The following is a 23,946-nucleotide window of genomic DNA, read 5'->3' as shown; positions in this document are numbered from 1 at the left end:
GGGACACTGCTCACAGCACCTTCCAGTCAGAAAATCCAAATTAAAAGCAATTCAGATCTTCACCTGAACTCCACAGGGAAGGCAAAACCAATCCCAGGCTCTGCCACTTGGAGCTGTGCAGTGAACACTGATTCCCCCTTGGCAGTGACCACAGGCTCAGGAGGAATTAGTTTAATTAATAAATTTTGCACAAAAGCCTTTGCAAAAAGCACCCCCTAAAATCCTCACTGCTGACACCAGGTGGGCAGAAGGCTCAGCACCAGCAGTTTGGATGTTGGGAGCACTCAAGTGCTGAACCTGCCAGTTCTACTGACAGAATTACTCTAATTGGGAGGTTTGGCCTCAAACACTGGGCTTTAACTCTTTTAAGCATCTCCAAGTTGCCAAGATTCCCCCTAACCCTTGAACTCTGCCTCTGCAGCAGGCTTTAAATTCAAGTTTGAGATCCAAATGACAAACAGCAAGCCTGCAAACAAGCTACAGCTGCATTTGCTGCCCTGGCTGTCAGAGTACTGAATCCCTGCAGTAATTACACTCTTGGTGTCTTGTTCAAACTCTAATTACCACACCAAACCCCACTGGCATAATCTGTAGTGAAAATTTTGCCATCTGGGTGTATCTTCTTCATCTTACAGCACATTGCAGGAGTGCCCAGTTTCCTAAATGCAGTGAAGTGACAAAACAGTGGTTTTTTTTCTTTTTAAAATTATTTTAATGCACATGTAAGAAAACATTTTAGCTGTTACCACTTTGTAATAGGCAGAAAAATGTTCTGTCTACACAAAATCCTCAAGCCCAGGTGTTTTGTTGGAGTCCTTCTGCCTCAGAGATGTTTCCAGCAGCACCACCTGGAACACAGGAGCAGGGTCAGGTAACCAGCCTTAATTACCATTAATGCATTTGTTAATGAGTCAGATATCATCAGAAAACCTTTTGCTCACCACCAGTCAATCTGCCGGTAATTCCAGCAAGTTTGGGTTAGTTTCATCATGTGATATCAGAAATTGCCACTTCTGTGGCAGAACAGACCTTTTATCTGTCTACAGTGCAGTAACAGCTGCTCTCACACATTTACTGCCTCTGGTTTTGCCTAGAGCTCCATTAATTATACATTCAGAACAGAAACTCTGCTCTAAATGTATCATTGTGTCTTTCTGAGCCTGCAGCCAGAAGCCACCACGTTCAGCTAGGAGCACAATGAATGCTGAACTCACCCAGCAGATTCTCCTGCTCTGCTGTCTCAGTGCCTGCACAGGACTTGGGAAGAGCTGCCCCATCGGGGGGGGACATCAGCACAGCCCTGCAGGCTCTACCTAAACACATCAGAAAATAAAGATCAGTCTTAGAATTCTAAGGAACACAGACTCAAGCTCCTTATAGCCTATAAACCCCATTCTAAGTTGACATTTCTCTGGTACAGAACTCTATAAAATGCACTGGGACCCATCACTCACCTTCCCATCAGGGCCACCTCCCCAGCTGCTCCTGGTCCTGCAGTGTCCCAGGCAGGTGGGAATCTCAGCTCTGCAGAGGAGTGGGACAGAAGGAAGGTGAGATGTGTTCATGGACAGCAAGCTGCCTGCTGGCCCTACAGGATCAGTCTGGAGGCTTGAGCTCCTGTGTGCAGCTGCATTTCAGACCAGAACCAGGCTATCGTCAGTTCTCGCATCTGACGGCACTTCCTATTCCGGGTTATCATCATCAACAGCCGTTAATTAACTCCTCTGATTAATGACTCAAAACACCAGCTTTCATCTCAAACAGTTGTACAATCTCCCCTCTGTGGATGAAGCATTAACTCTTGTGTGTACACCAACAGTTTTATTTCGTTTTTATTTAACTTAAAATGTCATTTTTACAGATTATTTTTGACTTATAAAGGCCTGGAACCCCTTTTAACAACTTTGCACACCTTAACGTAAAAAGAAAAAAAACAACTTACTTTTTACTTCAAGTCATCTTTCTGCTGTGGGAATAAAAGCAAGAAAAGTGTTACTAGAATACTTTTAAACAGTATAAAGTAGGTTTGTGCAAGGAAAAACAAGAACAAAACCAGACCCTCATGACCAACTCTGCTTATGCTTCCACCCATCTTGAAGTTAATATGAATCACTGAAATATTTATATCAGACAGCTATTAGTACTCAGCAATACTCTTTAAATAATTCCAAATGAGGAAGTTTAAACTATATATACTTAAAGTAATATAAGAATGCAGCTCGCAGGATAACATTTACCAACAAGGCAATTTTTAAACTGAAATCGCGAACACTCCAATGCTGTGGGTGTAATTTTTAATTACACAGAAAGGGTCTAGCACATCGAAGAATTATAAAAAGGACCCAATTGCTGATTTTTTATGGCTGCAGCGCCACAAAAACCCATGGATAGCGCTGGATGCCGAGCGCTCCGCAGAGCAGCGTTCCCAGCACTGCCCCTCACGGAGCCCCGGGCAGGGCCGCGCCAGCAGCGCTCCCCACACACACAGCACCAGCCCAGCCGAGCTCCGAGCCCTTCCCGACTTACCGGGGCGGGGTTTCCGCGGTCCCGGCGGGGTCCGGGCGCTGCCGGCGGAGTCGCGGTGCCGCTGCCGCCTCCATGGTGGCCTGATGGACAAGGGCCATGAGGGTCGCGAGCCGCCGCGAGGCCGCGGCCCCCCCCTGCCCCTCCAATGGTGCGGCCCGGCCCGCGCGGCCCAGGCAGGCCCGGTGGCCGCTACCACTGCCGAGCTGGGGGAGCGAGCGCTTCAACTCGCTCAGCGGTACGAGCGCTTCGCTCGGTACGCCGGGCCTGCGCCTCCACGCTGCCCGCCCTGCAGGCCCCGAACCCAGCCCTGAGCCCTGTCCCGGCTCCTCTCACCTCAGCGGCTCCAAGGGCACGGGACGAAAGGGCGCGATTTCCCTCGGCGGCCGGTTATAAAGCCTTGGGCCGTACCACCACGAGCGGGGGCGGGCGGTGCCACTGCTCCACAGGCGGGGGGGGGGAGCCGAGGCTCCCATTTCCTCCCATGTGGGCCGTGAGGGCACGGGGCGGGCGGAGCCGCGGGGATCGCCCAAACCCCGGCCCCAAAAAAACCCAAAAAACCCCCCAAAAAACCCTAATCCAGGTTTAGTCACCTCCTCAGGGCACGGACAGGTGACAGCCTCGGGCAGGGACCCTCATGTGGCCGGGCACAGCCCAGGGAGCACCACCCTGCCCCGGGTTCTGCCTTTCCCAGGAACGCTGGAGAGGTCGGAGCGATTTCAGGCCACTTTTATTTAGAACAGAACAGCTGGTTTTAAATAAAAGTTCCATTCTTTTCTCATTGTGTCATCTTGGACTGAAAATAGGGGTGTTTTGGTGTCCTTTTCCCTCTGTTAAGTGCATCAGCCGTCGTTTTAAAAACAAACATAAAGCCACCTCTGCTTTAAAATTTCACCCTCAAGACCACATGTTCAGTCAGCCTGAGGAACTATTTATCAAAAATCCACATTTTCTAAACAGCAAAAACTTCCCTATAAGAAGGACTAGTGTGGTGCTGTAACCAATCACCTAAAATTCAGATCCTCCAGCAAGAGCCAAAGCCAACATTCTCCTTTTTTGCCATTTTCAACATAAACACATTTTAATGAAATACACAGATCCCATCTCCCTATCAAACATCAATTTCTGCATCAAATTCTTGTAGGTGATGATAGCTGGGAGGTGAGTGAAAAATCACATTAGCTAAGGATTGAACAGCTGAATACAAAGAGAAAGGAACAAAATTCTCTTTGCAATCTCTTGATGAAATAGATGGAAGTTAAAACACTGAGGAAAAAGCATCGACTTTTAAATTTTAGAGTTCATTTTTAATTACCAAATCCCCGGCTCAGGTAATTAAGGAAGCCCTAAAGCTGGAAAGAATTCCTGATACCAGCACTCTCCGAGGCTTCTCTGTGCATTGTAAAAAAACAAAACCAGGAACACTCAATTACAAAACCCTCTCTAAACAATAAACCTCATTTTTTCCAGCAACTAAGCTCCTGTGGGCTCAGTATCACACATAAACCCCCCCAAAACCATAAAACCACAGTCCTGACCAGGATGGGGGAATTTTTAAGGCGTATTTCTGACAACCTGGAAGGCAGAAGCAGAGTTAAGGGTGCTTGATTCACAAATCTTTCAGATCAGTTAAAGAGATCCTCTATTCCCATCCATTTATCCTTCACCGGGTTTAAATCAGGAATATTGACATGGAAACACCACACAAGGGCTCCCAATGATCCAGCTTTGGTGCATGAGGTGTTGATTCCTTTCAGGTAAAAGAAAGGTCCCAAAGGATTCAAAGTAGTGACACAACACAAAGGTTTGCTGGCAAAAAGACACCAGTGAAATAAATTTTATCAGGATCTGGAGAGATGAGAGTGATTCTCTGCGAAAGCTTGGGGAGAGGGTATCAGTGAAAGCACACGTTTAAAATGAGTTATTACAGTGATCAGACATTGCAGGCGTTTCTCTCACCAGTACTTTTATGAGACATTTATATATTCAATAATTAAATATAAATTCAAGGATGAGTGTCACAAAACAAGGAAAGAGTAAGGCTTGAAGCCTGGTCAGCCCCCAGATTGCCCCTGCAGTCACTGTGCCTGTCATTTGACCTTTCATTTGACATGCTGCTATCCTCACACATCATAAAGCATAAGAAAAAAGTTAATTTTGCAGATTCCTTGCTGAAATCTCAAACCTACTTCAACTTAGTACAAAAACAGGAGGAGCAAAAAAAATAAAAAGTGAAAAAGTTGCTTGTTAAAAAGCAGAAATGGGAAGAGAAGTTCACAGGTATTTTGGACTGACAGAACCAAGGAACAAGGACAATGCCAACAGATTTCAGACTATTAAAATGGTTTTGCTACCTGTTTACCTGAATGTGATGTGCTGCATTGTTCCTCACTCAGAATTACTGGCAACATGAGAAAAAAAACTCCAAAAACCAGCAGCTGCACACTGATCAAACCCTTGTCCTACCCAGGGAGGGGTGAAAATGTGCAGGTAAAAAAGCTGATTGGAACAAGTTACCCATGTCCACATCCACGTGTAATATACAGGAAGAACATCCAAAATATTGACAGGAGACAGTGATCCTAAAGTTTTCCTTTTCTCTTTCACTTCTACATAGATAGAACAGCACAGAGGAGAACACCACTAGAGCTTTCACTGTGGCCAATGGGAGGATTCTCACAAATACAAAAATGCTTTCCAGCTGTTGGATAGATTGCTTCAGGACATAATCCAGGTGGAATGACAGGAATATAATCTCTCCTCGTGGAACAACAGAAAAAAAAAACCAAAAAAACAACAACCCCCAAACCCTCAGGGGGTTACACAATTGTCAAACATCCAACTTTGCAGTCCTGAACATCTTAATCCCTGCTACAGCAGAATGTGGCATCACCAAAATAAATGAGCAGGATTCCTTGGATTCTGGTGGTGCCACTGGGATACCTACAGGGAATTTAACTGTGATAAAATGTGTAACTTGGATTTACATTCAGTGTGTTGGAGGAAGGGAGTGTGATAATCAATCCCTTCATGCTTTATCCTTGCTGGCTGCCCACCCAGGAAGCTTCATTGTTATTACTTCAGGAGGAAAGGAAAGGTGCTGGTAAGAGCCAGAAGGGCAAGGCAATGATCTGGATCATGAAATGAATGCCCTGTTCTTTGGATGAGGTGTGTAAAACATTTTGTTAAAAGCCTCCATGATGAAAACATCAAGAACAGAAAAGGTCTCCTTAAAAACACAGAGCATTTCTGCCTCATCTTTTAAGTTCAAAGCTCAGGGGAGAAAATGTTTTGCTACAATTCACTACAGGTTTGCTGTCATAACCAGAGATGACAATGCCCTACAGAGCACAGGGCCAGCCACAGACTCCAGACAAATGTCTTTGCTTTAGGTTTCAAGTGGTTTATGCCTCTCTTGTTGTAGAAAAGGATCAAAAACACTTCTGGAACCTTCACTGCAGAGTCTTTGCCAGTGTCCAGCTTTTGGGCAAAGGGGATCCTGCCAGGCTGCAGAGGCAGCACCTGCAGGGTCAGGCTGTGAACCCAGTCATGATTCAGAGTCTGAGCCAGAGCTGCTTTCCCGGCTGATCTCGATTTGTAGGGAGGGTAAATGATCCAAGCGACTCTTTTTTTGCCTGGACTGTTCTTTTTCCTTAATGAGAGCACCCCAAACCCTCTGCAGCTCAGAGTCATCTTCCTCCGGAGATGCCACAGAGTTTTCAGCTTTCTCTGCAGTCTTTTCCTGTGTCTTCGGAGCAGACCCCAATCTGGTCCATAAATTACCTAAGCAGATGGAAAACAAACATTAAAAAAAAAAAACCAAAACAGACAGAACTGAGAGGAAAAAGTAAAGGAACCAATTCTTAAACTCACTGCAACTCTTCAAACCCTTCCTACTCCTCCCACCTCAATATTTGGCATGGAACTGATTATGTTTTGAAGAGTAATTGAAATTAAGCTGCAGGAGGCTCAGGGCAGCCTTGTTTCATGTTCCCCATTTGCAGAGGATGTTTAATTCACACCTCCAGTGCCCCTGCATTCCTGACACTTGTTTTGGTGCCCACAGTTTGAAAGCAGTCCCTGATCTTCAGCCTACCTCCATAAAAATCCTGCTCAATCCAAACCCCCCAGCTCCTCCCTACATGTTTTTGATTTCAAAGCTCTGAACAAACATTTGCTAATTTTACCCTGAATTTCATTCAACTTCAGCCCTCATGGCTTTCTGCTGGGATTTCTCTTGGGCTCCAAAACCAAAGGAAGTGCAGCAGAACATTTTCTGCACACAACTAACCTGGTTTCTTCTCTCTGGTGTCAGAGTAGAGGCCTTTCACATCTTGTTTGGGGATTCCCAGCCTGCTGTGCACATCTGAGATTGGCTCTCGACGAGGAGCACAGGCACTGCTTGGAGCTTTGATTTCTGGTGAGTGTGGCCTTTTCCCCAGTCTCTGCCTCACATCTGGGGATATTTTCAGTGATTAAAATAACAACAACAACAAAAAAATTAAAAATCCTGTGGCATTTACTCTGCCAGCTCAGTTTATGCTCATCCACTACTGAAACTAGACAGATTCTCTGGTTTTATCTTTTCTTTAGCCTGTTCATTTAAGTATTTCATACTCAGACTTCCTGGAAATTTCTGCAATACAATTCAGCCAGATTTCATTTCAGTTTTGGCAATAAATTTGACATTTCATGTTTTCAAGCTGTGCCCTGTCCAAAAGATAAAAACCTAAGTTATCCCATGACCCCTGCTGCTTTCCTGGTGTAGCAGCACAGTGTGTAAATACCCAGCAGGAGGGAAAATTCCATGAAAACTGGTCTGCCTTCAACAAAATTCTTTTCAGGTAACAGGTACCTTGATTTAGAATTCTACCACTGCTTGGTATTTGGCACAATAAAATAAAAAGAAAACTAAAGAAATTGATACCTAACCCTTGATGTGAATTTTGTGTTCTGAAGTTTGCCTGGCTTAGCTGGATGTTCCCAATCTTACAGGGGAGGTCTAGACAAAAATAGGAAGGCAAAGGGAATTTTGGGACCATGTGTCAACTTGTCAGAGGCCCAAAATGGGCAGGAAGGGTAAAATATACAAACATTATTTTGACATTTCATTAATACAAAAAGGTATTTTTCACTTATCAGTCAGATAATATTACATATGTCAGAAGTAGATAAATTACACGTTTCAGTGTAAGAAATAAGTTATTTAAGATAAAAATAAATCCTGCCAAATGCAAAATCACCATATAATACACATTTTTAATGTGTATTTATGTGTATTTTTAAGTGTAGTCAGTGTTTCACATTTGATTTTGTGCATGACCTTCCCTGTGTGCTGTTTCTCAGCTGCAGAGAATCTCTGCCTCAAGGAGGGAGCAAATTCAAAGAGACAAAGTGGGGGGAGATTGGCACAGGCAAAGAAAATGGGTGGAAATCAACATCACTAAAAAAGCTTTCACTAAAGTGCACTTGATGCTTTCCCCAAAGCAATTCCCACCTCAATCTCAAATATTTTAGTGCCAATTCTGCCCAGCAAGGAGAGATAAAATCACCTGATTTGACAGTGCTGTTTGGCTGCCGTGGCCCAGAGTTATTCTGACGTTTCTCTTCCAACAGGAGCCTCACATCTGCAACTTTCTCCAAGGATCCTTTGCTGCCAATCCTGTTTTTGATGTTGCTGCTGGCTATGCTATCTGCTCGCATGGAATTCCTAAAAAAAAATCATAGATTTGATGTCCTCTAAAGAAAAATTCCATCTAGAATAGTTCTTAAGTCTTCTTATGTGGAAAGTTACATCACAAAAATAATAATATCAGGATTTCTCTGCTGAGAAAAAGTAGTAAAAGCAATGCTTAGAAGCTGTTCAAGCCAGAATCCTAAATATAACAATAATTCCATGAATACCTCAGTATCCATTTCAAGGCAGCCTCAAAATTGTTGACATTATAATAACCACCCTACTGAAAGGGTGGTTATATTTATTTGGATTTATATGGATGTTATTTTATTCATCTACAATATATACAACTTTGGTTAGTAAGCTCATAATGAACATAAATTCCTTTTTGTCACCAACAACTGAAGGTTATTTTTTTTTTCTGAAATAGAGAGCAAGGGGCAAAGAGAAAAGAGAAAGAGGAGTTATTAATTATGGTTGTTTGCATGAATTTCTCTTGATTCTACTTCAAGCAATAAGCAAGAATAGAGAGATCTGCAGAAAAAGATGTATTAAAAAATGTTAATTCTATTAAAAGCCTAGTTCTGTATTTCTTATTAGAAAATCTATACAAAATAATATATAAAATAATAAACTAATATCTTTTAATAAAGATATTAAAATATTTTATATTTTATCATTTTATATAGTATCATTTTGCTACCTCACTCTTCGGCAGCTCTGTCGCTAAAAGCAGGAAATCCCTCTTCACTGCTGCTTTGAAAGGCTAAGAAACTTTTACCTGATATTTTTCAGCTGTGACTCCACCTCATCTGCATACATGGTCATCTTCATGCTTTTTTTGGGCGAGGGGGTGGAGATCATTTTCAGCTCCAGGTCATAATCCATCTCGTCCGAGTCGGAGCCGCTGGATCTCCGGGCGGCGCCGCGCTCCCGCGCCTGGCGGAAAGCCTGCAGCTCATCCCGGTACTCCACCACCACCCTGTCATCTTCATCCATGTCCTGATCCTCCTCCTCCTCCTCCTCCTCCTCTATGGGCTCTTCAGGAACATTCACCAAGCCTGCAGTGAAATGAAGTTGTTCTGATTGAGGGAATTTTAGAAAAGCGAACCTAAAGGAAAATCACCTGACTGTAATTAATGATCTCCTGTAGATGAGTCTCAAGTTCTTTTAGTTCTCTCTTCTTAAAGAGGGAGAATATTTTGCAGAATATTTTAACTGGAATCAATAAGTGCAATAAAACTGCTACAGGACAAAATGTCTCTGGTAAAGTTTACTCTGGTCCCAGCGTAATTAAAGCACAACTGCCTCTTGTAGAAGGTGCAGCTCCTCATTCCTGAGCTAAGCACAATTCCCAGGATCTTACAGGGCTGAACATGCCAGCTGCTGGCTCTGCAAAAATCCCTTCAAGTCCTGCAAGCAGCAGTGCCAGAAAGAACACAGGTGTCATTATTATGAATTCATCACAGACACTGATTTAAATAGAAACAATTTCAGTTTAGTCATCACCAGCACTCAGACATCTCTTCAGACAGCACTACATGACCAACATGGATAATCTTCCACCAGATTTGTCACATCCCTGGCTGTATTTTTAACAGGCCAATCACACTGCACTTGTCTCATGTCACATTTTTATACCCATTATTTTTCTACCTTAGGTAGCAGATGAAGGTATTCCAGCCTAATTAATAGAATTTTCTCATCTCTATTGTTCTACATTTAGAGATTGGGAGAATTGACTTTGCAAGTGTGACAAATTGCCAAGAAGGCTGAAGATGTCATTCATCCCTTCTTTTGGCCTTTGATGCCATGGTCCCCATGCCCTAAATTTTATAAAAGAAAAAAGTCACCTAAAAAGCAGCAGCTATTTTGGGAAGCAATGAGCAGAATGAAGTTTCCACCTCAGGAATTTCCTGTAAACTCTTAAAATAGGATTCAAATTTATTTTTTTAAGAAGACTTCCACAGATGCCATGGGATTGCTGAGGCACTGCTCCAGATGCTGCCCTGCCCTCCATGTCCCAGTGTCCCCCAGGGCTGTCCCAGTGTCCCCAGTACCTGAGTGCCGATGTTTGTAGGGGGGAGTCAAGCCCACATCGTCCCCAATCAGGGTCCTCTTCTTGATCACATCGCGGTGGATCCTCCGGGAATGGTACCTCCTCTTCCTGAAAGCAGAGAGAGCCTGAGGGCCTGCCACAGGAATGATGGCTCATTCACGACCCCTAAGTCCTGCAATTATCACCCACTTCAACAGCAGACACGTGTTGATGTCACAGATGGTCTGAAGAGAATCTTTATTTTCATGAGAAAATCCTCTCCTTATAATTCACACTCACATTGCAAAAACATTATTTACACTGAAGCATCTGCATGAACTCAATAGAAAATCCACAGATTAAAACAGTTTTAGATTAGCTTGTCCAAATACCTGCAACGTTCCAATTCCTCTGTCCAACACTCACCAAGAATTGCTAAGAATTCCTTTCATGCCTCCATAATTTGGATTGCCATATTTCATATAATACTGGCTTCTCCTTGCAGCTCCCAGCTCCTTTTTGTCATCTGCAAGAAACATAAATTATAGGAATTTTTCCCTCTTACAGTATAACTTACAGCACAGCATAAAAATAAATAACCATCCAAAGACAGAGAGTGAGACTGAGTGTGCCTTAAAATCAGAATTACTTCACCCTCCTCCATGAAGGATTCAATTTTGCTTACACCTCTGGAATTTCTCCTAGCACCACAGCTTTATTTGTGTCTAGAAACTGAATTCCAGGGAGGCTGGGTTTCTAGAGATCAGCTTCACAGGGCATTACATCCCCCTGTCACTGCTGCAGTTTCCACTCACCTTCCTCATCACCTTTCTTTTCTTGATCAATGTGCCACATCCTGCATGGTCCAGAAATTATATGGATTTTCATTTTCTTCATAAATAAAATGAATATTTAGCAATAATTTTTACTAATCCCTCCCTGGCATCTCAAGTTGTATCCATATTTATAAAATGTGGAATTTACTTCTGGTAAAAGGCATCATTCCTATTCCATGAGATTGGGAAGAATGCCCTGTGCCCAAAATACAATTTCCAGGTACAATAATTTTCATACAACTTGAACTGGATATAATTGACACAAGAAATGTAGATTTATGGCAAAACCTTAACACCTACCAATTAGCAAAAAAAAAAAATCACGCTTTTATAAGAAGCATCATTTCTTAGGTGTTTATAAGAAATGTTATTTTCTAAGAAGTGTTATAAATCAGAAGCAGGCACTTGGAGTGATTAATTAGCCAACAAATAAAAGTCCAACAAGCAGTGAGTTCAGGGTGCTTGGTCATTTACCTTTAGTAGCAAATCTCATGAACAGCTTGTTTCCTTTAGCCAGTTTATTGGCAGGGCGAAGGTCATTACGCAGGAGGGAATCCTCTTCTACCTGGGAGAGGGCATCCAACTTTGGGGGCAAAAAAGGTATTTTGGACTCAAAAATCAAATTTTTGTTCAACAAAAATGGGTTGCTTACAGAGAAGCAATCGAGTGATAATGAAGAAAGTCACTTTTCAAATGATGTTCCTATGAGCTCAGCTTTATTTTCTTGACAAGCTGATGTTAATTTTTAATGTAAATTGCCCTGAAAATTTAAAATATTTCCTTCTCTTGTTCCATAACATTAACTCAGGTTATTAAATCCAGTAATTGTCAAATGACTCTATATTACTGACTGAAACAAAGAAAATAGCAAAACTTGGGCACTGAAAAGAATGATTTTTTTCCCCCTGTTTCGTATCTAAATTATTTTATTAACAGGTTCTCATGCCCTCACCCAATGACTAAAAACCTTTCTTTTTCATTTATAGCTGCTTTATGGAAACTCAATTCAGACATCCATGATGTAGGAGTGTTCACTGAGCCACTGCTACAGGAAATTCTAATCACACCCATTATACACTCAGGCAGTGAGGATTAAATTGCTGCCAGGCCATCACTGTGTGTGCTGATTCCCACAGATCCATGGGCAGCCTAAATCCCATTGGGCTCTAAGCACTTTCCCTGCTGAAAGGTCATTGCCTTCCATTATTGTTCTCTCATTGCCTCCTCTCAGCAGAAAAGAGAAGCCAGGCTCACTCTTAAACTCTCCAAAATCTATTTTCACAAAGCACTTTCCATTGGGATCATCACCACCTGTACTCCCTCTCACTCCCCACCGAATTTATTTTGATAATTAAATTGTGAATTGCAAATAGAAACCTAAAATGTTGTGAAAACTTCACACCAGCCAGAGCAGAACTTCCAGAGCAGAGTTTCCACTTCCCCTCTGTACTGACCTCCACATCACTGGGATTGTCATCCTCAACCTCTCCTTCTTCTGTCTCATCATCAGAGCTTTCCTCCTGTTTTTCTAAGGAAAATAATTGGGGAAAAAAACAAAACAAAACCAAGCTCCGTTTTAGTGTGTCAGCCTCATTTGATTTATGATCACCTACATTGTCTGCAATCAGCCTGAAGGTGTTTTCCTTCCTCCTGAGCAGCCTAGGGAACAATCAAAGCAGTGAATGCCTATGGAAAAGTGGAGCACAGTGAAATTCTGAGCTCTGTGCCTGCAGCAGCACATGTGCATCATTAATTTAATTCTTTGAAAGCAAATGAAACTGCACTGCCTGTCAGGATTTAGTGTGTTCAAAATCAGAGATCAGCAAGGCCAAGGCACTAAAGGCACATAAAAGCCTTTCCTTCTATCTCCTTTTCAAATGCCTGCAAATATCCAATAGTAACAATTCATCAAAAGCTTATGACCAACCTTAGAGACTTAATTCTGCTGTGAAATAACTAAAAAAATAAGAGCATGCTTCCAGAACTGCTAAAATTGTGAGCTGCTTTGATTTCTTAGTTCTTTTTAGCTCAGTGTAAGACAATTCATGCTGTTTTTTTTTCCAAAGCCCCCAAGAAATAAAATACTGCAAAAAAGTAATGACTATGGACAGCTATGAAGTGTGATATGCCAATATCATTTGCAAAGATCTGAAAGTACTTCATAAGCCTAAGATTAAAAAAATCTTCTCTTTTATATTTCAGAGTTCCTTATCTTAAATTTCTTCCAATGGACTTAAAAGCTTAAAATAGAGAGGGGCAGCTGTCCAAAAGATCCTGAAAATATTCCTGAGTGAAAACAATAAAGCACAATTAACCAAAATGAAACTAAAGATAGAATTTAAATAAACAAATTACCCAAACTCAAACCAGAATGATTAAGTTCTAGCAGGGAGAGGACTCAGGCATTTTTCTCCCTCACAAATTAGAAGTTTCTCATAGCACAGACCAATCTTTTGCTTCCCTAAATGTCTAAACAGCCCTGAAATTCCTATCTAAAAAAAGGAATGTAACCAAGCCAGATGACTGCAGGGTATCTGTATGGATCTCACACCTTAAGATGCAATTGAACAGTGTGTACTTTCTCTAATATCCCACTTTTCCAGAGGAACAGGAGTAATTCACATCACAGTTCTTATTTTCAGATGGGGTGCAATGATAATATAATATGCAATTCATAGCAAGCAGGATTAAATAGATATGATTATGCTCCATTTAAGTAATGTCTCTAATCTCCAAAAATTTCCTAACAAGTCTTACTTGAAGCTCTACCAACATTTGGCCAAAATTAAAGTCATGTGGATGGCTGAGGAGCCACTGCTTTGTGGGGAAAACGAGCAGGAAAAGGGGGTGAATTCAAAGAATCCATAAATTTAACAAAGCCTTAAACACCAAATTTCCCAGAAAGGCTTTTGGAAGAACTACAGATATCTAACAGAGAGATTGGCTACTTGCATTTAGGTCATATACAACACTTTTAAGCAAAATCTATGGAAAAGTTAATAAATATAACATTTTTTGCTCTGATAGAGCACCTCCAACCACAGCAGTCACAGCAGCCTAAGAGCAACAACTGTCCTCAGGTAGCAAAATTCTGATTTTAAACTTCCCCACATAAAAGGAAAATAAATTCACAACCAAGGCAGTGAGGTACCAGACTGATCACAACACTGCCATGTGCTTTTGCTGCTCTGCTCTTTTCTAACCAACCTTTTAATGAGTTCTTTCTTAGAAGGATACCAGCCAGATTTCGAGCTGGCACACACCCTGCTGAAGCAATGCACTGTCACACTGCTGGGAGGGATACACTTGAAGGATGGAGGTGCATCAAAAAGGGAATTAGCTGTGGCATTTCAAAAATAGGCCATTTTCTCCCACCTGCTTTTTGCCCACTTTGCCTGCCTTTGTAGCACATCACCCAGAGCTATTTCTGTGCCCAGGGCCCACTATAAATACCAGCTCTCAGTGGCAGCCTCATCTAACACGTTTAGCATCGACTCAATTACTGCTTTTGGTCTAGCTCCAACCCACCTTTTAAGAAGCAGCTTCTTCAAAAGGTTTCCAAGATGAAAGCCTTTTTTAAAGTGGCAGAATACATTTACCTGCAACTATATGATAGAAGCTCCTTCAGTAATTTAGGTTATGCAATACCCCAGCACAAGTTTAAAGTTTCATTGATTTAATGAGATGATGGCTGTATTTGCATATCTCAATCTACCTTTCTTGGTTTTTTCAGCTGTCTTCTCCTTGTTGTTTTCTCTGCTCTTTGTTTTCTCCTGATCAGGTAGGGAACTCATATTTATTAGAGCCCGTGTTGCTGTCACTTCATCAAGCCAGACCACATTACCTGGGACAAACAGAAACACAAAACACAAATGCAGTTGGTGTCATCAAGCAGTCACATCTCCCCTGCCTTGCTGGAGCAAAATCAATGACAAAACCTCAGAAATGACAGAAAAAGCCATCAGAGCTCTTGCAGGGAAGGTCATATTCTTTAACACATCTGATAAGCTGAAGGACACACAATTTTCAGCTTATTACAAATCACTGAAATGCACAACCATAGATTTGAGAGGCTTCCTGAAAACAGCAAATCAGGGCACTGGATGGGGGTCAGTGGATCCATGTGTTCCCACACAAATGTGATTATGGGAGCAGCAGGGGGCAGGAATGAAGCCTGGATCTTTTTCCCCTTTGGCAATTGACAGAACCTTGGACTTTACTGCAGAATTCTGTTAATCTTTTCTAAAAAGCAGGAAAATAGGGAGAAATAGGAGACTGCTCCAGCACTTTGCACAGATTATAGAGTACACAGGTTCACAAGATCATTCAGGATGTGCCTTAAGCATCACCAGATGGTACTAAAATATAACTTATTAGGCCAATTAAAAGCATTTCATAGATGTTGAAATTGAAAGAGCTAAAACTGCTTAGAAACAGGATTTGAACAAAAGCTTTCTGCACTTGGTACAAATACAGCAACAAATGTCTCTGTTCTGCTGTTGAGCAGAGTGGATTCAGATATTAAGAAGACTGTACAGTCACCCAAAATAAGAGAATCTCTCTCAGATTACTCAAACAGGTAAGAACTACAAGGTGAAGAACATCCAGGTTTAAACTTCAATGATTGGTTAATAAATCTACTTTTTTTCTCAGTCTGCCTCATCTTCCCATCTCCAAATTTCCAAAACCTTCATCATTTCAGATTCCTCAGTTTGAAACACAGGACACTAAATCCACCTTTGATGTAATTCAGTTGGGAACACTGAAGTTTTTGCCATGATGCAAATCTATGCTGAAAAGAAAAAGCTTTTTCTTGATATTTTCACCAAGTGTAGCTGACATGGTAACTCAGACACAGCATTCACCATTAAAAAGATGTGTAATAACCATAACTGGGTATTGTTACATCCCTGAAGCCTTAAATTTCACATGAGTTTGCTCATGAAGCATTTAAGAAAACAGATAACCTTAGATTGTCTCAGATAGAGTTAAGCTGTGCATTTCCAAGCTCGTGCATCAGCACAGGTCCATCCAGCAGCTCTGTACTGTAATTGTCCACCCAGGCCTCATTGGGTTTCACATTTTCTATCAGCTTGTGCCAGTACTTCAAGCTGTCATGTACAGTGACTCCAAGGTCACCATCTATTTTGTCTTGCACTGGAGCAGAATTTCTTCAGGGTCACTCCAGAGAATGGAGGTATTGATTCTCAGTTTTTAGCCATGCTTGTCAGTAAGTTTCCAGCTATCTGGAAAACCTGCACTGGCTCCTGTTTCTTTTTCTATTATTTCAGGCACAAGGTTTGTAGCATGACAATTTCAGAGTATTCCAGTTCCATTTTCTGTAGCAAAAAAATCTCCTCTACAGGCTTCAGTGTCAGTGAGGAAAGCACAACTCTCCACCACCTTTGATCTCACTCCCCAAACAGCCCTCACCATGTGTACCCACATTCCTTTTCCAATTTATAGAAATCACACCCAGCTGCCACCTCCTTCCACCCACCCACTTCTCCTGGAGCATGCACTACACAAATATGGCAACAAATCTCCTCCTCCTCCTCCAAAACCATCCCAACCTGCCCAGCTGCACAGTTCAATCACCCTCTCTCAGATATATTATTGATGTCAAGATGGAGATAATAATTTTAGACATTTTTCATAATTTTAGACATTGTTCTTTTCCCCTTAGAGATACAGCTGTGACCAGGTTTAAATAAAAGAGTAAGAATTACAAATCCTCTGTTTGCTTACATGAGGTGTCATCCAGCCACTCAATATGAGCAGGAGGATACTCTTTGAAATAGGCAAAGATGTCCTGGGTGCTCATCTCATCCACTCCACAGATGTAAATGGTGTCCAGTCTTACTTTAGGAATTGCTACAAAGAGGAAAAGAAACTGGTACTTATTGCAAGCTTTCAGATAGATTAGTGCCATATGAGTTTATAAAGCAAATACTTCAAATAAACTAAAGAGGAACTAATTGAAGTGAAGCATGACATAGGCCATAACTCAGTTTATTCTTCCACAATGCAAAACTTTCAATAAATTAAGAATTAAAAGAGGTTACAAGGACTGGTGGATAGAGATTGCACAGCAACCAAACAGCCTGAAAAACATTTTTTCCCTCTTTGAACACTGCCAAAGTGCTATCATTAAGTACTAAAGAGCCAGAACAAAACAAGGCCCTGCACAAAGCACTTCCACTTGTATCACCTGATGGGGAGCTGTTCCAGGCCACAGCTTAGCAGGTCCAAGCTGCCAGCTGGAAAAAAAAAAGCCTTGAGAACCAACTGGGTGCCAAAAGCACCAATCTGTTGTGCACACATCTCCTGGCTTCTGTTCCAGCTTGCCATCAGTGCAGCTTCAGCGTGTGTACAGCAGAGTCTGATCTCCCTGTGCACAGGACACTGAGTCCTCCACGTGTACCCACACACTGCTCCAGGCTTTGTACAAAGCATTGAAAGATTCTTAAAGCAGCACTGATCCCCAAGGTGAATCTTGGGCTTTTAGCAGTGGTAAATAAGGTACACAAAAAAAAAGTTATCTTTGTGCTGGGGCTGGTAAAACAAGGAGTGAAGTGGCAAGTGTCAAATAGGCTAAAAAATAATGGCATTCAAACAAGGAGGTGGAAAAACCCCAAAGTGATTCCTTTCAGCAGTAATGGGGCAAAATCTCTGGGAATGTAGGAAATATTGCAGGATAAATCAAGTCAAGACACTGGGAGGGAGTAACTGAAGGGATCTTTTCTCCTGAACTCCTACCTTTCTTCATCATGTCCCGGTCCAGGGCCACGTTCCTCTGGGCCAGATTCACCTCAGCCCGAAAATGGAAACGTTTGGCTCTTTGCTCCTTCTTCTCAATTGCTTCCTGCAAAATGCAAAACAATGCACTCAAACAGGAGTCAGGAACAAACTGCACTGAGGATGCCTAAAATCTACCAGACAGCAGCAATTCATATTAATAGTTCTGTTAATTCTGGAGAGAGCTGTAGGTTTCAGAATGTAGAAGTAATTCACAAAAATATTTCTGTGTCACAGAACAGTTTTTGTGTAGGTCCAGCAATGGGAATCAGGATGCAGGGGAAACAAGGTGGCTTGGACAACACAGACTCCATCATGGAACAGGAATATTATCTGGTCCTTACTAACAAATATTAAATACACTCCCTCTTCTAAAAGAAGCCTTTCTACCTCAGGCAAAATTAATCTTTGAAGATGATATAATTCTTCCCCTTTTTTTTAAATATACACAAAAGTGTGAATTTGTTTCTCTGAGCATGAATTTAACACTGGAGAGCAGGCTCCAGAGAACTTTTCAGACTGGCAACTCAGGCTCCTCTTATGTAGCTCATGAGCAACAGCCTGCCTGGAACTTGTGCAATTTTGGGAACTGGCTGAGAAGCTCCTTGTTCTCCAGATTTTATTAGGAAGCACTATAGGTTTTTGCATCTTTGGAGCACACACTGTGATTCATACCAGCTGCATCACCTGAACACCAGGCTAAATGAAATAGTTCCACCTCTCCAGTGGCAAAAATGACAAAATGTTGAAGAGCCATAGCACAAAAATTACCTTGGAGGTTACATCTATGCCAGTGATGAAACTTCCAGCTTTGTTTTCATATCTCCTGCTGGTGTCCTGAAACAAAGCAAAATGGTGATGGAATCTCAATGTGCACTGAAAGCAACAAACTTGTTACACTGAAAAAACCACCTGATCATTCTTACAAGAAACAGATCCTCTTCTCACTTTCACCCCATCTCATGTCGGTAAAAGTGAAAGCACATGAACTGAACCCAACTTCCCTCACTGTAAGGATTCTTTCCTTTGATAGAATTTAGTTTCTATGTCAGCTGCTGCCAAGCTTTTACTCTCTCAGTAATACAGGAAAAGTCATCAAACATCTTTCCCAAATAAGATTTCTACAATTTTGGGTTTGGGTAAAATTTCCTTGTAAAACGTGAGCAGATTTTACAGTGATACCTGACTACTCAAATGTCAGTTTGCAGCTTTTAAGCTCAGAAAGTGAGAACACCGAGCCACATCCACGATGAAAAAAGTAACTTCTTATTCCTATCATTATTTCAACCCCAAATTCCAAATCCCAAGGTGAAACACTTCTGTTTTGATACTGAGAGGGTAAAAATGGAGAATGAGAAGGGAAAAAATTACAAGTTTCCTCTCTATCAGTCAGGACTGCTGAATTCAGAGAGGGACTAAACCCCAGAGCCCCTGGACCAATGACCCAATTCTGTGCCCTCCATTGTTTGCATCTGGAAAATGGCACCTCTTCATTGTGACACTCTCAACTGGCAGAAGTTTGGAGCTGGAAGAACGCCTCTTGCTTTCCTTAGGAGTAAACGTGTTCTTTACACTTGTGCTGCAATAACTGCTTTGGCTAAAGGACCCTTTCTAGAAGTAGGTTAGGCTCAGTTTAGAAAGACCGAAGAACACGCACAATCCAACCGCTTTTCTTAGCAACAGCACCGAAGTTCCTCTAATGCTGCCAAATGGCCAGAGTTACTAGAAAAGGAAAAGCAAAATAAACACGGTTTTTAAAGCTGAAAGCCCACAGTGTCTGAGGTTGACTCACGGAGCACAAGGAAGTACAGCACGATGCTGTCTCTCAGGCCACATGTTGTGCAAAAGCACAAGCACACGTTGGTAGACCAGCTAATTAAAGATTAGCTTCCAAAACAATTTTCACCCAAGTTTTGAGAGCAAAAGATTACTTAGGATTTTAGAACTCTGACCCATTTTTTAGTTGGTAAACCTAACCCTACTAAAACTTGTACAGAAACAATCAGCGAGTGAAAAAGGGCAGAAAAACATGGGGAAGGAAGGTCTCAAAGCCTGCTCGTCAGAGCCCACAGTCCCGGCTCTGCTATCCCGCGGTCAGCCCCTGTTCCCTGCTCCAGGAATTTATTCCCGGCATCAAAGACTCCCTGTACACCCTCCCTCCCACCCACACCCCAGCGCTGCACCCCAAATCCTCATCTCCGCCGCTTCCTTTATTCCATTCCTCCCCAAGCACATCCCGCCCGCTTCCTTAGCGCTCGGCCCCGAGTCCCCTCACACCCCCGCTCCCACATCCCCGCTTTTCCCAGTAATCCCCCCAAAAGCCCCCACAGAGCGCTCAGACACCCCCAACCGCCGGACCGAGCCCCTCCTCGCCCACCGCTCCCGGGCCTCACCGGGATGAGCTCCCGCAGCGAGCGCCTCACAGGGATGGTCTCCAGCTCTCCCTCTTCCACCTCCATGGGCTCGGGCTCGGCGCCGCGCGGCTCCGCCGTGGTCGTGCTCGCCTCCGCCTTCACCGAGATCCGCAGGCCCCGCACGGCCGCCATGGCTCCGCCAGGCCCGCCCAGCGCGGCCAGCGAGACGAGCGCGGGGCGGCACAGAGCGGCGGGGCGGCTCCGAGCGCCGAGAGCGGCCGGGAGCGCCGGGCGGGCGGAGCGCGGCGGCCCCGAGCGCCGCCCGCAGCACGGCCCGGCCCGCCCGGGGCACCCCCGAGACCGAACGGACCCTGCGAGCCAGCGGAACCCCTGAGCCCGGTGCGCCCCGAGTCCAACGCACCCCCGAGACCCAGCGGACCCCGAGCCCAGTGCCCCCCTAAGCCCAACGCACCCTGAGACCCAGCGCGCCCCGAGTCCAACGCACCCCGAGCCCCTGCGGACCCCCCGCGGACCCCCCGAGCCCGGTGCACTCCCGGAGCCGAACACCCCCAGCCAGGGCCAGGGCCCAGGGGCTCAGGGTGGAACGGCCGCAGAGAGCGCGGCCCCGCAGTGTCCCTGGCGCCGGACAGCGGACAAACACAGAATTTAAGTATTTTCCTCAAAAAAAGGGGTTTTTTAAACTATCTGAACTCAATTTCAGTTCCACTCAATTTTCCCGTCCATGCTAGCAGAATGTTACACCTGTGAAAAAATCAAACTAATTCTCAGCTTGCAGTTGCGTCCCATTGTTCTGAGGCTCAGTTATTCTCTTTGTCCCCTCGTCCCAAGGTGTTCAGGTTGTTCCAGGAGAGCAGCCTTGCCTCTTCTTGGCCTAAATAAACCACATGCTTTCACCAGTCCCCGTGAGACAAGTTCTCCATTCCCCTAATGACACTAATCAGCTCCATTCCCTCACACACAGCAGACCAGAGCCCTGTTCTAGCTGAGGAGTTGCTCCTGCCTTGGCATCATTATTTCACACAACTGCCAGGATACACAGCCACATCCCATTGTCATTTGTGTGTTATCACCACACCACTAAGAATTCCTGTTACCTCTCCAGCTGCAGGACCCTCCCTTCCAGCTCAGGCTGCTCCACACCTCATTTCTGCAGGTTACAAATAAACCCCTCCAGTCCATTCCCTGTGACATGTCACTTTCCCTCTGAACTGATGGTACCTCCCAGGAAAATTCAGATTTAGACTCTGTCACAAAGACATTTCCCAGCTGGCAGCATAAAGGCTGCTCCCCTTACACAAAATCCAGCAGGATCAAGAGATCCTTCCACCCATCACTCACTCCAAGATTATTTATTCTCAAGGCTTCACACAGAGCTCGTTACACAATGGCTGGTGTCACTGTTCACCAAAAGTGCTGCATTTGGGGCTGACATCTCACAGCAGCACCTGGCAGGAACTGCTGGCACAGGTGACACTTCCAAGCCAGGTGTGAAGCCAGGCTCCAGGCCACAGGAGGTGAAGAAAAGGAATAAACAGGACACAGGCACCTCCTGTGAGCAGCTGAGCCTGAGCAAGAGGAAACATTTCTGTGGGATAAATGCTGTTTCTTCAGGTCACAGGGAAACCAAGAGATGGAACTTCTCCTCCTTTAGTTTTAGTTTTGTAAGTAGGACACGGTATTGCCATGTGATCTAGACCAGCTTGACAAAGCCAAATCCTTCAAGGAGCAGCTGGGACAGGGTTATGTGACACCAGGTCACCTTGCACTGCTGTCAGCAGAGTGCAGATGAACTCTGGGGTGACCCAGGTGTTTCCTGATTTTGTTTCTACATCCCTTGGATGTCACCCCAGGCAGAACATTGCTGTGCTCCAGCCCTCCATACTTGGCACCTTTTCAAGATTCACTCATTGCACTCAGCAAGAAACTTTCAGCTGATTGACTGTGGCTTTGGACACATTGCCAAAATTTTAGAGCTCCTTAGGAAAAAACAATCACCGGCCAACTGGTAGGGACAATAAAATCAGGAGAGGGAAACTAAACCTGAGCACCAGTGGGACTTTTTACTGCTAGGTGAGTGAATAGAATATCTTCATAATATTTTGTTATTCCTTTCAGGATCTTGTAATTAACAGTGAATTCTTCAGCATTTCAAGCTGATTTAGTTTTATTCTTCTGAGACTGTGGCCCAGAGCTTTGTTTTTCTTTCACATTCCTGCAATCCCTCTGCCTGTGAAAGATCACCTGAATTCTTAAAATTCATGTTAATTATTTTCAATTTTGTAGGAAGCAGAAGGGCCCTGCCTTGTTGTAGCCTTTGTGCAGGGATGGGGCAAGGGTAATAAACTCCTGAGGGATGCAGTGTTTAAATAGGGGAGGAAAAAGAAATTTGGGAAAGGCTGCCAGTCATTATCAGAAATACTAAGTAAGGAAAGGCTTTTACAAATAATGAAGGTGAGAAAGTGACTGTAGCAGAGAAGCTGTGGTAACCTGGAAGTGATCAAGGCCAGGTTGGATGGAGCTCTGCCCTAGTGGAGGTGTCCCTGTCCATGGCTCGGGGTCAGACCTGGATGATCTGCGAGGTCCCTTCTAACCCAAACTATTCCAAGATCCTATGAAATCATTCCAGCCTAAAAACACCCACGGGAGCGATTTAGGGCAGGAGCGTCATTGGTTTCCCGGCTTTGACCACCAGAGAGAGCTCATACAACAGAATTCCCAACGTGAGTGAAAACCAAAACCAAAACCTGATGGAAAACACCAATTCCCGCAGTTTTGGGATCGGCTGAAAACGGGAGACGGGGACCGGGGAGGGAGGGGAAAAAAACAACAGTCTGCAAAAAAAAAGAGACTTTTTTGCAGTGGTCTGGTAGGAGTCAGAAAAATGGTGAATTTTGCCCTAATAAAGTATTGGTTGATTTGTTTGTTTGTGGTCTGTGAACACTGAGCAGAAAGGACACGTGTTCCTGAGGATATGATTTAACTCTCCTGCCGTCCTGGGCTCTCAGCAATCATCTACAGCATTTCAAACCTGTGAAAAACCCATGGAAGTGTGTGTGCTATCCCTGCAGCTGGCCAGCACACCCCACACATCACCAGGGAAACTGGGACTGCCTTCCAAATGGATCAGGGCTCCTCCTAGCTCCAGTCCATCTGGAGAGAGAACAGCATCAGCAGAGGAAGGATGTTTATTTGTGAGGCTGAAACAAGCACCTGGTGTTTTCTTATGGATTTGATGAACCACAGGCTCCCCACCTGTAAGACAGAATATTTTCTCAGTGGGATATTGTGGAGGTTAGTACAGCCCTGGTAACCTGACACAATGCCAGAGTCCCATCCAGGACACAGCTACAGGGCCCTAAAAGAAGCAGGGTTTTGGATGCAGGGAGGAGCACAGCACCCTCACAGTCAGGGACAGTTGTGCTCTAACATTGTTTATGCAAGTGCTGCCAAAGGGAGACCACACAGTTGAAAAAACACATTCCTTTCTGGAAAAAAGCTCACAGAACTGAGCAGAGCTGGAGCAGGATTCTACACACATTGACAGATACTACTCTGGCATTTAAGAGATCTTGGAGAACAGTCTAAAAGTGGTAACTATTTCTTTGTTTTCACAAATATAACTCTTAATTTGTGCATGCCCACACACACATGGTTCCTCTGTGACACCAGTGGAACTTAAGCTCTTTGCTGTTGCAGACC

The 23,946-nt window shown here is 43.7% G+C and overlaps 1 protein-coding gene and 2 non-coding genes across 3 annotated transcripts in view; all 3 read right to left on the bottom strand.

The window, feature by feature from the left end:
* Positions 1 to 20,483, bottom strand: part of NCBP3 (nuclear cap binding subunit 3) — a 31,660-nt gene extending 11,177 nt beyond the window's left edge. Inside the window, exons 1-18 of the mRNA XM_054646909.2 lie at positions 20,266 to 20,483; positions 18,644 to 18,709; positions 17,834 to 17,939; positions 16,823 to 16,948; positions 14,790 to 14,918; positions 12,529 to 12,602; positions 11,549 to 11,657; positions 10,665 to 10,764; positions 10,261 to 10,367; positions 8,982 to 9,261; positions 8,076 to 8,233; positions 6,815 to 6,979; positions 2,860 to 6,306; positions 2,527 to 2,606; positions 1,943 to 1,966; positions 1,455 to 1,524; positions 1,215 to 1,313; positions 747 to 848 (exon numbers count right to left, since the gene is read on the bottom strand). Of these exons, the coding sequence (XP_054502884.2) occupies positions 6,071 to 6,306; positions 6,815 to 6,979; positions 8,076 to 8,233; positions 8,982 to 9,261; positions 10,261 to 10,367; positions 10,665 to 10,764; positions 11,549 to 11,657; positions 12,529 to 12,602; positions 14,790 to 14,918; positions 16,823 to 16,948; positions 17,834 to 17,939; positions 18,644 to 18,709; positions 20,266 to 20,418 (1,809 nt within the window). The 5' untranslated portion in view covers positions 20,419 to 20,483 and the 3' untranslated portion in view covers positions 747 to 848; positions 1,215 to 1,313; positions 1,455 to 1,524; ... (1 more) ...; positions 2,527 to 2,606; positions 2,860 to 6,070. The remainder of the gene's footprint in view (positions 1 to 746; positions 849 to 1,214; positions 1,314 to 1,454; positions 1,525 to 1,942; positions 1,967 to 2,526; positions 2,607 to 2,859; positions 6,307 to 6,814; positions 6,980 to 8,075; positions 8,234 to 8,981; positions 9,262 to 10,260; positions 10,368 to 10,664; positions 10,765 to 11,548; positions 11,658 to 12,528; positions 12,603 to 14,789; positions 14,919 to 16,822; positions 16,949 to 17,833; positions 17,940 to 18,643; positions 18,710 to 20,265) is intronic.
* Positions 920 to 993, bottom strand: LOC129129434 (small nucleolar RNA SNORD65). The gene has a single exon (XR_008535435.1). It is a non-coding gene; the product is annotated as a small nucleolar RNA SNORD65 (small nucleolar RNA).
* Positions 1,633 to 1,706, bottom strand: LOC129129430 (small nucleolar RNA SNORD49). Its single transcript, XR_008535431.1, has one exon. It is a non-coding gene; the product is annotated as a small nucleolar RNA SNORD49 (small nucleolar RNA).
* Positions 20,484 to 23,946: the final 3,463 nt, after the last annotated feature.

This window comes from Agelaius phoeniceus, chromosome 20 (assembly GCF_051311805.1).
Source record: "Agelaius phoeniceus isolate bAgePho1 chromosome 20, bAgePho1.hap1, whole genome shotgun sequence".
NCBI lineage: Eukaryota > Metazoa > Chordata > Aves > Passeriformes > Icteridae > Agelaius > Agelaius phoeniceus.
Note: the sequence above shows the minus strand (reverse complement) of the source record. Positions and strands in the feature narration are given on the sequence as shown.